At 39.7% G+C, this 14,274-nt stretch overlaps 2 protein-coding genes across 5 annotated transcripts in view; one reads left to right on the plus strand and one right to left on the minus strand.

Annotated features, from left to right (window-relative positions):
• vsnl1a (visinin-like 1a) overlaps positions 1 to 14,274 on the minus strand; it is a 68,649-nt gene that overhangs the window by 49,117 nt on the left and 5,258 nt on the right. Inside the window, exon 1 of one of the 2 annotated variants that reach the window (XM_062034859.1) lies at positions 2,201 to 2,429. The exons of the other annotated variant lie outside the window; for it this stretch is intronic. The gene's annotated coding sequence lies outside the window, so the exon portion shown is untranslated. Of the gene's footprint in view, positions 1 to 2,200; positions 2,430 to 14,274 lie in introns of those variants that run through there. 2 annotated transcript variants of the gene reach the window in all.
• Positions 2,542 to 14,274, plus strand: part of LOC133641045 (uncharacterized) — a 35,514-nt gene continuing 23,781 nt past the window's right edge. The window contains exons 1-3 of one of the 3 annotated variants that reach the window (XM_062034854.1): positions 2,542 to 2,765; positions 6,238 to 8,671; positions 12,565 to 12,675. In XM_062034854.1, coding sequence (XP_061890838.1) covers positions 6,247 to 8,671; positions 12,565 to 12,675 — 2,536 coding nt within the window. In that variant the 5' untranslated portion in view covers positions 2,542 to 2,765; positions 6,238 to 6,246. The remainder of the gene's footprint in view (positions 2,766 to 6,237; positions 8,672 to 12,564; positions 12,676 to 14,274) is intronic. The other 2 variants (XM_062034856.1, XM_062034855.1) reach the window with 2 other exon arrangements.

Here is a 14,274-nt window from a genome sequence, read left to right on the forward strand (position 1 = left end):
AGTAATATGCCAGTAATGACAAACTATGTATATTTCTATTTTTTTTACAGAAAAATACCAAATTAATTTTACATAGCATTTTCTGTTTTCTTAAATTACTTTCAAATTCATGTAAAATTACAGTAATTATCTTTCATTAAATATGTAGCTTGTTATATAAAAGTCTATGTCCATACTAACAATCCAACACAGGGGTGTCAAACTCAAATACAGAGTGGGCCAACATTTAAAACTGAACAAAGCCGCGGGCCAAGGTTGAACAAATGAAGCTCTAACGTACTCTACGAGCTATTGTCACGTCCGCTTTTCATCCATTCTAACATCATTCAGACCCAGTCACAAGATATGTGCGGCTTCCGTACGCACACACGAGCGAATGCAACGCATACTTCATCAACAGCAATATAGGTTACACTGAGGGTGCCAGTATAAAACACTTTAACACTGTTAGAAATATACGCCACACTGTGAATCCACACCAAACAAGAATGACAAACACATTTCGGGAGAACATCCGCACCGTAACACAACATAAACACAACAGAACAAATACCCAGAATCCTTTGCCGCACTAACTCTTTCGGGACGCTACAAAATACACCCCCGCTACCACCAAACCTCCCCCCCCCACACACACACCTTGTAGCATCCCGGAAGAGTTAGTGCTGCAAAGGGTTCTGGTTTGGTGTGGATTCACAGTGTGGCGTATATTTCTAACATTGTTAAAGTTTTTTATTCGGCTACCCTCAGTGTGACCTGTATCGCTGTTGATGAAGTATGCGTTGCATTCTAATGTGTGTGCGTGCAGAAGCCACACATGTTATATGACTGGGCCAGCACTCGTTGGGCTGGCTGGCTTTAGTGTTAATTTGATATCCCCTCAAGGGCCAAGTGAAATTACACGGTGGACCAAATTTGGCCCGCGGGCCAGAGTTTGACACCCATGCTGTAGAATAAAGGTATTTTTCTGCAGAACTGTTTGCATCGTCACTTTATTAAAAGGTGGTTGATCTCAACAGTTCAGAAAAAATCTGTAAAATAATGGTATTTTTCTGTGGAACTGCCAGCATTGTCACTTCATTAAAAGGTGTTTGATCGTAATAATTTGGAAAAACTCCGTAGAATAAAGGCCCTTTTCTGCAGAACTGTTTGCATCATCACTTTATTAAAGGTGGTTGATCTTAATAATTTAGTAAAAATCTGTAAAATGAGTTAGAGTTTGAGTTTATTTCGAACATGCAAGCATAATGACAATATTTTTCCGCATAACGTTTCATGAAAATGTCTGTAAATATAATGTTTTTGATCATTATTTGGTTTACAATGTTTTACTTAAATTTTATGGTTTTCGTTTGGCAGCCGTAGCTGCCAGGAGATGACTGTTTTTTTACAGAATTTTTTTTTTTACAGTGTACCCATGATTGTCAAACACACACACACACACACACACACACACACACACACACACACACACACACACACACACACACACACACACACACACACACACACACACACACACACTAGGTGTGGCGAAATTATTCTCTGCATTTGACCCATCACCCTTGATCACCCCCCTGGGAGGCGAGGGGAGCAGTGAGCAGCAGCGGTGGCCGCGCCCGGCAATCATTTTTGGTGACTAAACCCCCAATTCCAACCCCTTGATGCAGAGTGTCAAGCAGGTGGGGGCTGCCGATTACATAACGCCTTCATGCCAGGGGCTGACCTTGAGAAAGAAGCGCTGGCTCTCCAAAAAAGATTCGGCATGAACGATGTGTTGAAGCGCAATAGTCTGCGTGCGAGTGCTGATAACAACGAGATGGCGTGGTCGAGCCTGACAAAAAGTAGGCTGATGGAGAACATCTCATCGCAACATCTCCACCATTCTCTCTCACACACACACACACACACACACACACACACACACACACACACACACACACACACACACTTGCAACATCAGGACCGTCTGCAAAGCATCATAAGCAAGGCAATACACAATAATTGCATCTCCAGAAGTGGCAGCTTTTGCATGACAAACCCGCACCTTGGCGGCATTTGCGCAATTAGTCAGCATGCTTTAATGTGTGGATGCTGGCAAAAAAAAAAAAAAAAAATCTACCCATCTTTATCATGATCAGTCCCGTATCGCAGCGGAGGGATGTCGATAAACAATAACATCACCAATCAAATGTCTTACCAGAAGAGTCGAAGAATCTGCAGAGAGGTCCAAAACTGCGAGGAAGATCAACCAAAGACGCCTTCTCTCAGCCGCTGTTGATTTGTTGGTTTTTTTCCCTCCTCCCCCAGTCTATTTTTGTCCTTAATTCAATGAAAGTTTGTGGTATTATCGCGGTAATATTAATTGTGTGCGCGGCAGCAAGTGAGCGGTGCGGGAGCGCGCGGGACGATGCTGCCAGACGCGCACTGCCGCGATGCACCGAGCGCGGCGCGCACGCACACACCGCGAAGGGGAGAGGGAGGGACGAGTGTGCGCGCGCCGCCGCTTGTGATGTCAAATAAACGAAAAAAAATAAATTAATAATAATAATATATATTTTTTTAAAATAGCGTATTGAACACGAAATGAATCAATACACCAATTAATTCATTATTGAATGAATTGGTGATAATGACGTCACGAGTAGTTTCGACATACATTGCTCTTTCACGCGCGTTTGGCGCCACACCACGAATGCTAGCGATGCATGCTAACTCCTAGCTCCTTTTCCCCCCCCTCTCGACGAGCTGACTGCTTTAAAAAGGTGAGTTAAGGGAGTAATACTGGGAATATGAACGTAAATGGCATAGAAAGGGTAAAAGAAAACACATTTTTGGGGTGTTATAATAGATGATAAAAAATGAACTGGAAATCTCATGTCAAAAATACAAAACATAAAGTAGCAAGAAACACGTCAATAAAGAATGTAGCAAAACATGATCTAGACCAAAAATCACTTCATATTCTTTACTGCGCGCTAGTGTTATACATATTTGAGTTATTGTGTAGTAATATGGGGAAACAACTACAAATGTGCTCTTCGTTCACTAACTGTGTGACAAAAAAGATCAATTAGAATAAAACATAATGTTGGACTTAAAGTTAAAATTAAAGTACCCATGATTGTCACACACACACTAGGTGTGGCGAAATTATTCTCTGCATTTGACCCATCACCCTTGATAGCCCCCTGGGAGGTGAGGGGAGCAGTGAGCAGCAGCGTTGGCCGCGCCCGGGAATCATTTTTGGTGATTTAACCCCCAATTCCAACCCCTTGATGCTGAGTGCCAAGCAGGGAGGTAATGGGTCCCATTTTTATAGTCTTTGGTATGACTCGATCGATTCGAGGCGTCACTATAGACAGCGATTTTAAACTTGACAAACAAGTCAATGGCGTTTTAAAATCGTGTTTTTATCATCTTCGTCTTTTAGCAAAGGTAAAACTGTTTTTATCTTTTAACCTTTTTGAATAAGTCGTGCATGCTTTTATTTCAAGTCGCCTGGACTACTGCAATGCACTTTATGCTGGCATTAGCCAAAAATATCTCTCCCGGTTGCAGATAGTCCAGAACACGGCAGCACGACTATTACCAGGGACAAGGAAACGCCAGCATATAACCCCAATTCTTGAGAGTTTGCACTGGCTCCCTGTTCATCTTAGAATTGATTTTAAAACCTTGCTGTTTGTTTTTAAAGCTTTACATGGACTGGCACCTCAGTATATCTCGGACCTCATCTAAATTTACAATCCTGCGCGCGCTCTGAGGTCCGAGAGCCAGCTCCAGCTCGTAGTGCTCAAGACCAGACTTAAAACCAGGGGAGACAGGGCCTTCTCTGTGGTCGGCCCTAAGCTCTGGAACACTCTGCCCCTCCATGTTCAAACTGCTCCCACAGTGGAGGGTTTTAAGTCTCGTCTTAAGACCCACATTTATTCTCTGGCTTAACACTATGTGAGTTGTGTGGTCCTCTGTTGTCCTCTGTGTTTTTAAAATTTTGATTTCTATTTACTGTTTTAATTGGTTTTACCCTTTAAAATTGTTTTTAATCATATTCATTTTATATTGTTTTTATATTGGTTTTATATGTATTTATTTTTGTTGTGCAGCACTTTGGAAACATTTTGTTGTTTAAATGTGCTATATAAATAAAGTGGATTGGATTGGACTCATACAAACCCTTTATTTATTAAATCACAATTATTGAAATTCAACAATCTGGTGCATTTGCAAACAGTTAAAATGATGTACAAAGCAAACTATAACCCGCTACCCAAGAATGTACAACAATTCTTCTCAACAAAAGAGGATAAATATGACCTTAGAGGAAAATCTACTTTAAAACATTTGTATGCTCATACAACACTTACAACCTTTAGCATATCTGTATGTGGAATTAAATTATGGAATGGATTAACCAAAGAAATTGAATAAAGCACCAATATGATTCAGTTTAAGAGACAGTTCAAACTACAAGTGTTCACAAAGTACACAGAACAAGAATTATGATGAACATATTGAACCTTTTTTTTTTTTATTGAGACAAAGATTATTGATGTATTTAATATTCGTTTGCTTACTATGGTAGATTATTGATTTATGATTTATTTGTTCACTGTTATGGAGGAAATTGGATAAAATTGCTGGACCAGTCCCAGCGTGTGTGCGTACCGCCGCTCGTCATGTCAAATATACGTAAAAAACAAACAAAAAAACTGCGTATTGAACACGGAATGAATGAATACGCCACAAATACACCGCGAGGCACCCCCCATAGCGCACTCTTGATAAAGACGTCACAAGTACTTTCGACATACTTGCTCTTCACGCGCGTTTTAAAGCTGACTGCTGTAAAAAGGTGATTTAAGGGAGTAATAATGGGAATATGAACGTAAATTAATGCACTATGCACTACTACACAACATGAACACGGAAGTTGGTCTTTAATAGAAAGGGTAAAAGAAAAACACATTTTTGGGGTGTAATAATAGATGATAAAAAATGAACTGGAAATCTCATGTCAAAAATACACAACATAAAGTAGCAAGAAACACGTCAATAATGAATATAGCAAAACATGTTCTAGACCAAAAATCACTTCATATTCTTTACTGCGCGCTAGTGTTACATATCTCAGTTATTGTGTAGAAATATGGGGAAACAACGACAAATGTGCGCAACGTTTACTAACTGTTACAAAAAAGGACCCATCACCCTTGATCACCCCCTGGGAGGTGAGGGGAGCAGTGAGCAGCAGCGGTGGCTGCGCCCGGGAATCATTTTTGGTGATTTAACCCCCAATTCCAACCCTTGATGCTGAGTGTCAAGCAGGGAGGTTATGGCTCCCATTTTTATAGTCTTTGGTGTGACTCGGCCGCGGTTTTAACTCACGACCTACCAATCTCAGGGCGGACACCAACCACAATGCCACTGAGCAGGTCCACAAGGCTACTGAGCAGGTGACCTTGTCTTATTGCAATCAAAGTAGAATTTTGGCATTAAATAAGATAGTCTGTCTGAGAAAACCAGTATTATCAGACAGATCTAAAAGGACGATTCCAGTAGTAGGAGTCACATTTTCCTGTGATAAATATTGAGAACGTTATGGATTTTTAAAACCGGTGAAAAAGCACTAATTTCTGGTCAACTTCTTCAATACAAAGTCAATGGGGCTCAAGATTTTAAGTGTGACCTTTCATACATTCACATATATCCAGACATGTTTTTAGTTTTATCAGATGGTGTTCTTACCGTGTCACTTCATTAAAGGGGAACTGCACTTTTTGTTTTAAATGTTCCCTATCTTTCACAATACTTATGAGAGACAAATAGACAAAAGTTTGGGCCTTTTTTTGAGTTTAACGTGTAAAATCGTCTCGTTCATGGTAGCTAGCAATGCATCTAATGAGAACAATAAATTCTACCTCTAAATCACTTTAATAATGCATTCAAAAACCGTCAAAAATACTTTGGTTACGTTCCGTAACCTGTATGATAACCAAGCTGTAGCGACATTGAGGAACTGTTTTTCTAGCGTAATAACACATCGGTGTTCTACAGTATTAGCCTCGAGCTAGCTACGGCGAGAGATAAACTAGCTTCTAGGTCACCAATATAATGGTAGTGAAAACACTGTAGGTAATATATAAACACAGGTTAGGTTGTGTATACAGTATGTATATTTTAGCTGGATTGACATTTTTAGATGCAGATTTCATATTTAGCCTGATTGTGTTTCAGATTTGACCAATGGAGAAAGTTAAGCAGGATGCTACTTTACAAACTGACAGTGAAAGTTTGCCACTTGCCCCCAAAAGACCAAGGACAGACTGTACGTGGAAGTCTCTGTTGACATCACAAATCTTTGATTCCCCATCATTGATCTCACCTGGAAATGCAAGTCTAGTATTCACAGAACAAAATGGACATGCTAGGGCTGGAAAATCATGTGAACAAGCTCAAGACACTGAAATAAATGTCAGCCCCGCTGCTGAAGTCAAAACAACCCACACAGCATCTCCCAACGAGAACCGCTTCCTTCATAGCAAACGATATGATTCGCAAGTCCAGCTTTTATCAGGGTCTCAGACATTCAAAGACTGCACCAGTGAGATGTCCAGTCGTATTGAGTGGCAACGACACGAGAAATCACTTGAAGACAAACCTCCTGGTGATTGCAGCGTGCCTTCTAAAAATGGAATTTCAATTGACAAGGAGGTCGAATGTCAGTCTGATTTCTCTCGTGACGACAGTGTTGCCAGTTTAAGTACACAAAGGGAAAGTAATCACATGGAGGACGAGCACAATTTTGCTGATAATATTGTCCAAATGGAAGAAAAACAGAATGAGAAGCGAGACAAATCGCAATTATTTGACCTTACACCTGATGAGGACATCCCTGTAATCTTGGTAGAAGACAAAAGCAAAGTGAAGATTTACGGTGGCCCTGCTGTGTGCGACAGGGAAACGAATAACGACAATGGAAGGAGTGCTATCTCTTCTTCCGTTGAATGTACTGAGGGATCACTTATCTCTTACGACAGTGCATCAGCCAAAAATATTGCCACCCAGACAGGTAGCACTGATGACATTGGGTGTGCAAAAGGAGAGCTTGGTGAGCTGACAGCCGAAGCACAGGGCAAAATAGTTGATCACACACCGGAGAATCACATGTCTGCGAGGTTCTGCCGAGAGTGTGCTGAAGGAGATAATGATGCACATCCTCTCAGTGTAATTGATCCTGTAGTCTCGGAAGAAACTGTCAGGGAGGCTGAAGGGAATCACTTCAATTCAGGGAGCAGCGCAAGTGAAGTATTACCTCCATCAGTAAAAGTCTGTGAGCTGGAAACACCTCTTGCTCTCATAGCTGACGGCAGAACATTAGACACGGCAGTGCAGTTGTCTAACCAGAGTGTACCACTGCAGCAGAAAGACGAAAAAGAGAACTTGAGTCAATTATATACCCAAACTCAGTCATACTGCGTTGGCTCCAGTGAGACACATAACACAACAAGCTGTGACGGCAGCTGTCCTTCGGCATCGAGTCCACAACGGCCTAGAAAACCTTTTCCAGCTGGGGACGGAATAGAAGAAAGCAGTGGAAGTATGGGACATCATGCACACGAGCAGCCCAGCTGTTTGCCTGTCAGCTGCGACAATCCGAAGGCTCAGTACGTTGAGCATCCCTGGTCTGGAACTGGCACGACAGACGAGCCAGTCTATATTCAAGAGATGGCAGGTCTTGCTAATGAATGTGGACTGTATGAATATAATATGAATGCAGAGGAAACAATGCTGCAACACAATAGACAAGACAATGACGTCATGACTGAGCAACCACCCGTAGAGGGCTTGACAGAGGCGACCAGGCGAATCGACGAAGATTCGCATTGTTTTTTCACTGAATACCAGCAAACAGATGAGACGCTGGAAGACAAAGATGAGCTTTTGGCCGCGTGCTTTCCTTCAATCAACGATGCAGTCGTACCAGGCCCACACGAATTAAGCCCGAAATTCTGCTCACAAAGCGAAGACATCGCAGCGGTTCTCAAAAATAAGGACACATTGTCACCAGTGCCATCTGCCTTCTGCCTCTACACTGCCATGCCAGGGGGCTTTGACAACTTCCACAAGCTCCAACTGTCACCAGATGATGATGAGGATGATGATGTTGGCCAAGATCACACCAGCATGGCCATGAAGCTAATCAAATCCCCCCAATTGAACCCCTCCGTGTCAGAATCAGAGGGTGATGAGCAGGAGCAGATGCCAAAAGAGACTGAGATGGACCAGATCCATGAGAAGGGGGGCACATTTGAGTGTCACACTGACGACTCGGCCAGTGGAAGTTTTGACAGTGCTACCAACTGTACTGAACTTGTCTCAGGGCAGGAACTCATTGCTTCAGAAAGTCACCCAAATGAGCCTGCCACTGATTCCTCTGGGAGCAACGAACCGCGCTCGATCCAGTACCCAGAATTTGACATGAAAAAAGAATTTGACTTGGTCTTGAAGGAGCTGAATCTGTATTTCCTTATTAGTAGAAGTGATTCTGTATGCGTCAATGAAGCGCCAACACTTGAGGAGTGCAGTGATGTGATGTGCTGCCAAGCTTCTCAGGGTAAAGGTCACATCAGCAGCGCAGAACCGGCGCTCCACTGCAACCAAGCTTCAGGTAAGTACATTTCACATCCTGTATTCTCAGTGGAAGCGAACTTTTGATGCAGTTACTCTAAAACAGTGGTTCTTAACCTTGTTGGAGGTACCGAACCCCACCAGTTTCATATGCGCATTCACCGAACCCTTCTTCAGTGAAAAAAAAATATATATATATTTTTTTCAAATTCAAGACAAAGTTATATGTTTTTTTACTGGTGCACAAAATGAACCGTGCATGAACATCACCTTGTTCAAAGAACAAAACCAACACAGTGCATGAACTCACAACAAATTACACACCTGCAAATAAGTGTGACTTCTGCTGTTGCCGTATCCATAATACGCCGATGGGGAGAAGTTTTTATTTACACGATGAGTCGGGTGTGTCTTGACCTCCGCGGCGGAGGCTCCACCAAACCCCTGAGGCCGACTCACCGAACCCCTAGGGTTCGATCGAACCCAGGTTAAGAACCACTGCAAAATCATTGTGCAGTTAATAATTCCTTGATATATTCAAATTAACTAGCTTCACATTTTGTTTGAATTACTTTTTGTGTAAAAGCCAAAAAAACACTTTTACAAAAAGCATTCACTTAAAGGGGTCTATCATTCACATACTTATGAGCGACAAGAACAAATATATGTTTTTCTTTGTTATGCTTTCTAACTTGTAAATAAACACTAGCAAAATTCAGCCAACAATGGAGTCAATTGAAGTCGCTCTATTCCGCCCACAAAGTGCTCTAAAACATCCAAAAACCTGTAAAGTTTTAAGTAAAGGAGTAACATTCAGAACTATATGTAATATTTATGTACCGTATTTTTTAGACCAAAAGGCACACCGGATTAAAAGGCGTACTGCCGATAAAGGTGTCTATTCAGGGTTTTATTCCCTACAAAAGGCGCACCGGATTATAAGGTGCATTAAAGGGGTCATATTATGATTTTCTTTCTAAATTTAAAACACTATCTTGTGGTCCACATATGTGATTGTGATTCTTTGGTTAAAGTGTTGCATAGATTATGTTATACAGACCATTTTCAAGTGGCTTTCTGAGCGCCTCTTCAGGATGCACCGTTTTACCTACGTAGCTCACCTTCGACAGGTCTTCTCCCCGTCATCTTTGTTGTAGCCGCGTAACGTGCAAGGACGGGAGTCGAAGAAGTGTCAAAACATGGAGCAGACTTTACTTAAATCAATAACGGACCAGCATCTCCTCATCCGTGGCTCAATAATGCAACATCAACGCCGGAAATGTGTCCCGTGAAAACCATCCGACTGGAACCCTCTGATAAGTTCCGTGGGCGAATTATGTAAACCAGGGGTGTCCAAACTTTTTCCACTGAGGGCCGCACACGGAAAAATTAAAGCATGAGGGGGCCGCTTTGAAATTTTTCATTTTCAAAAAATAACAAAATATATGGATTTTTTTGTTTTGTTTTTACATTTAGGGCTCCTGGGGACCATAAGTCTCCGTCATTAACATGTTAAAAATAAGTCAAATTATTATTTTAATTTTTAATGTAACGCTTACAGTAAATCTCTATATCAACTTCAGGTTGATATAAAGTAAAAAAAATAAAAATAAAAGGTTTTATGCCTTTTCTGTCAAAGACAACTTTGTTTTTCATAGTAAAACTGAAATATGCAGTATTTCCCCCACAGCCCCAAACATTCAGAAAGCAGTGTTTGATGTGAAGTAATTGGATTCCTCAAAAGATCAATAATGCAGGACACCATTGATTTAAATTTATTATTATTTCTGAGTAATCAGTCACAGTGAAAAGATAAATAAAATCCCACTAAATATCTTTGGGATCTAAAAGGTCCCCCTCTCATAAAGTGATACATTTTGTATTATTATTTGTTTTACTTTCAACACTTAAGTTACGAGATCAACCTCAGATTATCTGTCGATTTTACGTTTGAACTATTATTTTGGTTGTTTTATGCTCTTTTGTCAAAGAAAAAGTTGTTTTTATACCGCAACCACATTGATTGATTGATTGATTGAGACTTTTATTAGTAGGTTGCACAGTGAAGTACATATTCCGTACAATTGACCACTAAATGGTAACACCCGAATAAGTTTTTCAACTTGTTTAAGTCGGGGTCCACTTAATTTGATTCATATGCAATATTTTCCATAAAAACATTTTAAAGTGAAATATTTTAAGTAATAGGAGCCTTGAATAGGCCAATAATTCATTATAACATTCATTTTTGAAAAACACATTTTTTTTGGGAGCAATAGCAAAAAAAGAAAAATAAAGACAAAAGAAAAAAAACAGCCTGCATGGCAGCTTTGTATCAACATTGCAACTTTCTCTCATGAGATTTCACCTCATTCCACTTTTTTAAATTATTTAAAAATGTTTGCAATAGCATTTCCAGAATGTGTGGCGGGCCGGTAAACAATTAGCTGCGGGCTGCAAATGGCCCCTAGGCCGCACTTTGGACACCCCTGATGTAAACCAACTACAGTTTTTAGCGTTTTGATAGCTAGTCTACTCAATATATTAGAAATGGCAACAGCGGAAGATAAATGCCACATCACAAGAATGTAGAGAAAAAGAAGAAGTTTATTGACTACGGACTACAATGGCGGACGCGCGCACATTTTCAGTACTTATGCAGATCTCAAATATAGATCAGCAGGTACCAGAGGGATAAAAAAGTTGGTTTTGCATAATATTGCGAAACAAAACGCCAGATAATGTCTGCTAATAGGTGCTATTTGCAGTCCTTATACACATACCATAATTATACTTGTATGTTTAAAAATGTGAAAAATATTTGAATTTAAAAAAAAAAAATGGCATAAACTAATGTAGCTCGGGACCATTTACTACAGTAAAACATTTCTACACACCGTGTATACAGTAATATAGTTTGTAATGCAATTTTACATTTAAATTAAGCAACCTAAGAACTGACAGAAAAAAGCTGTTTCAATTGGTTTCATAAAAGATGCATGAACCTAGAATTCTACATTAGTCTTTACTGATATTGATAGCATAGTTTAAAAGTAAGTAGTCAAAGAGAATTATGTAGTTAGCAGGGTTACAATACAAACAGGTCCATTACTCTTTTAACAGGCCTAAAGAGGGTTAACCTGACTCTCGCCAGATCCTTGTAGTTCGCTGAGCTCCACACAAGGATCTGGGCTCAAAGGCAATGCAAACTTCTTCCAGATAGCAAAAAATAATGAACCAATCAAGATCGCCGGGCGGGATTTGATAGATGTGACGTAGCGCCGAAGCGACTGTTTGATTGGAACAACAATGGCGGCACGCAGCCCTCGCTGCGTCGTGTGCTGACATTGATTCTGCGATTGCAGCTGTTTCGACGAATCTATCGAATATTAATTCTTAAAAAGATGAACAGAGAACGGTTTTGAAGGCATTTATTGGTGGCGAGGATGTTTTGGCTCTTCTTCCGACCAGGTTTGGATTTCCCAGCGTCGCTCTCATCAGCGTCACGGGTTGATTTCGATGTGAGTGGTTGAAGTAGCACGTCATTCAAGATAACGGACAAGTGGTTTATCCAATCACATACAATGATTTTTTTACAAGGCCCCGCCTTCTGAAATACATCTCCTATTGAGAACTCCTGGAATCTAGATTTTTGTGTGGAGCTCAGCGAACTACAAGGATCTGGCGAGGGTCAGGTTAGAAAAGAGGGTACCAATTAAAAGTTGGCGAAGTTAATATTTCCACTACAGCACTAGTGGAACGAGGATAATAGCTCCACCCATCTCTACATCATGAATCAGGAAGTCATCCACTAACAAACAGATGGCCTTGGCTGAGGTCTGGCCTCCTCTGAGTGACATTCTGGTTATTACATGATCCTCATGATTGCTTAAGCAACAAATCTAATTGTGTGTATTTCTGTGTTTCCCATAGACCCTGATGAGGACCGCACTGTGCAAATAAGTGTAACAGATCCAGAGTCATGTCGTCATGGTGGTGAACAGGAAGTGCCCAATGGCCGCCACCTTCCCCACGAAGCATCAGGTGAAAGATTGAAATCACAGCATTTTTCTTGAGAAGAGATTTGGGAGAATGATTTATTCTATTACAGTTGGGTTTTATTGAATCTGTACTTTTGAGACTTTGCCTATGCTTAAAAAAACGGAAAACATACAAATTATTACGATTCGATTCGTTTTAACAAGGATTTGATTCGAATCCTAATTTGATGTTGCCAATACGATTTAGGGACGATATTAGTATATTTGCAACAAAATAATTCAGCAGCTAACGTTTTAAAGGTCCACGGCGCATTCTAAAAATAATATTAAAATCAACAAAAACATAACAAAAGTGGAATAAAAAAGCTTACAGGTAACATGTAATTTAGAAAAAGTTGCAATGTTGACTAATAAAACAAAGCTGTTTTTTTTTCTTTAAAACTGTCATTGCTCAAAATATAATATTAAATCAAAATCAATGTTTTTATGAATTATTGACCTATCCAAGGCTCCGATTCGTCACATCAAATATTCCACTCTGAAAAATATTCTTTGTGGAAGATTTTGCGTATTTTGTGTTTGCCATAAAAAAAGTTTTTTCACAAAAAGGGCAGACAAACAAACAAACAACAAAACAACATTAAAAAAAAAAATCCAACAAATTTGAATTTACGTATAGATCTGAAGTTGATGTAGACTCTAGAGATTTAATCGTTAAATAAATAATGTATGTATGCCCTGGCACACAATTATCATTTCATGACCGAAGCAAAAAACTTTTTACACTTTTATACTGAAATAAATACACCTACTACTTATTAAATAAAAATATAGAATAAACTACCAGCAGCGGTAAAGTTTAGATCCCTGAAGGAAAGAAGAAAGTTAATGAATGTTTATAACTGAATACATTTACATATGCAAAATAATTTTCTTTTGTATTCTTTTTTTAATGAATTAACAGTTATGACAACCTTTTTCCAAAACACAATATAGAATGTGACATATAACAGGATAATGCATAAATTTATCATTTGTTTTTAAAACGGTTACAAAAAAGTGGGACCCCAAAAATGTACTGTGGGACCCCATTTATATGACTTGATGGGGTCCCATTTTGAAAATTCATAGCGCCAACACTGGTACATATTACATATTGTTATGAAGGTGTCTGTTACTGCATTATATATATACTTGCAGGGTGTATATTGTACATATTACATATTGTTATGAAGGTGTCTGTTACTACATTATATATATATATACACTTGCAGTGAACTTTGATGGACGGTTTTGAAGTTGTTTCAGAGGCTTTGAAGGCTACAAAGGTTACTCCCTTTAGCCGCATCTTCCAAGCGTTTTTTATCATCTTTAAAATCCTAAAAAACAAAAACGTGTTCTTGTCCCATATAACGCTTGTGAACGATAGGCAAAATTCCAAAAAAGTGCAGTTCCCCTTTAAACGAACAGCTACACAAGCAGAGAAAAGTCACAACATAAACATAAACACATCTTTCAGCTGTAGTACGATTGCAAAAGCCACAATACAACAACATAAAGCCATGGCATGACAACGTGAAGCCAAAACACAACAATAGAAAGAAAGTTGTTGTGTTGTGTTGTGTTGCTTTATGATATTGTT

This window comes from Entelurus aequoreus, linkage group LG23 (assembly GCF_033978785.1).
Source record: "Entelurus aequoreus isolate RoL-2023_Sb linkage group LG23, RoL_Eaeq_v1.1, whole genome shotgun sequence".
In the NCBI taxonomy this organism is placed as follows: domain Eukaryota; kingdom Metazoa; phylum Chordata; class Actinopteri; order Syngnathiformes; family Syngnathidae; genus Entelurus; species Entelurus aequoreus.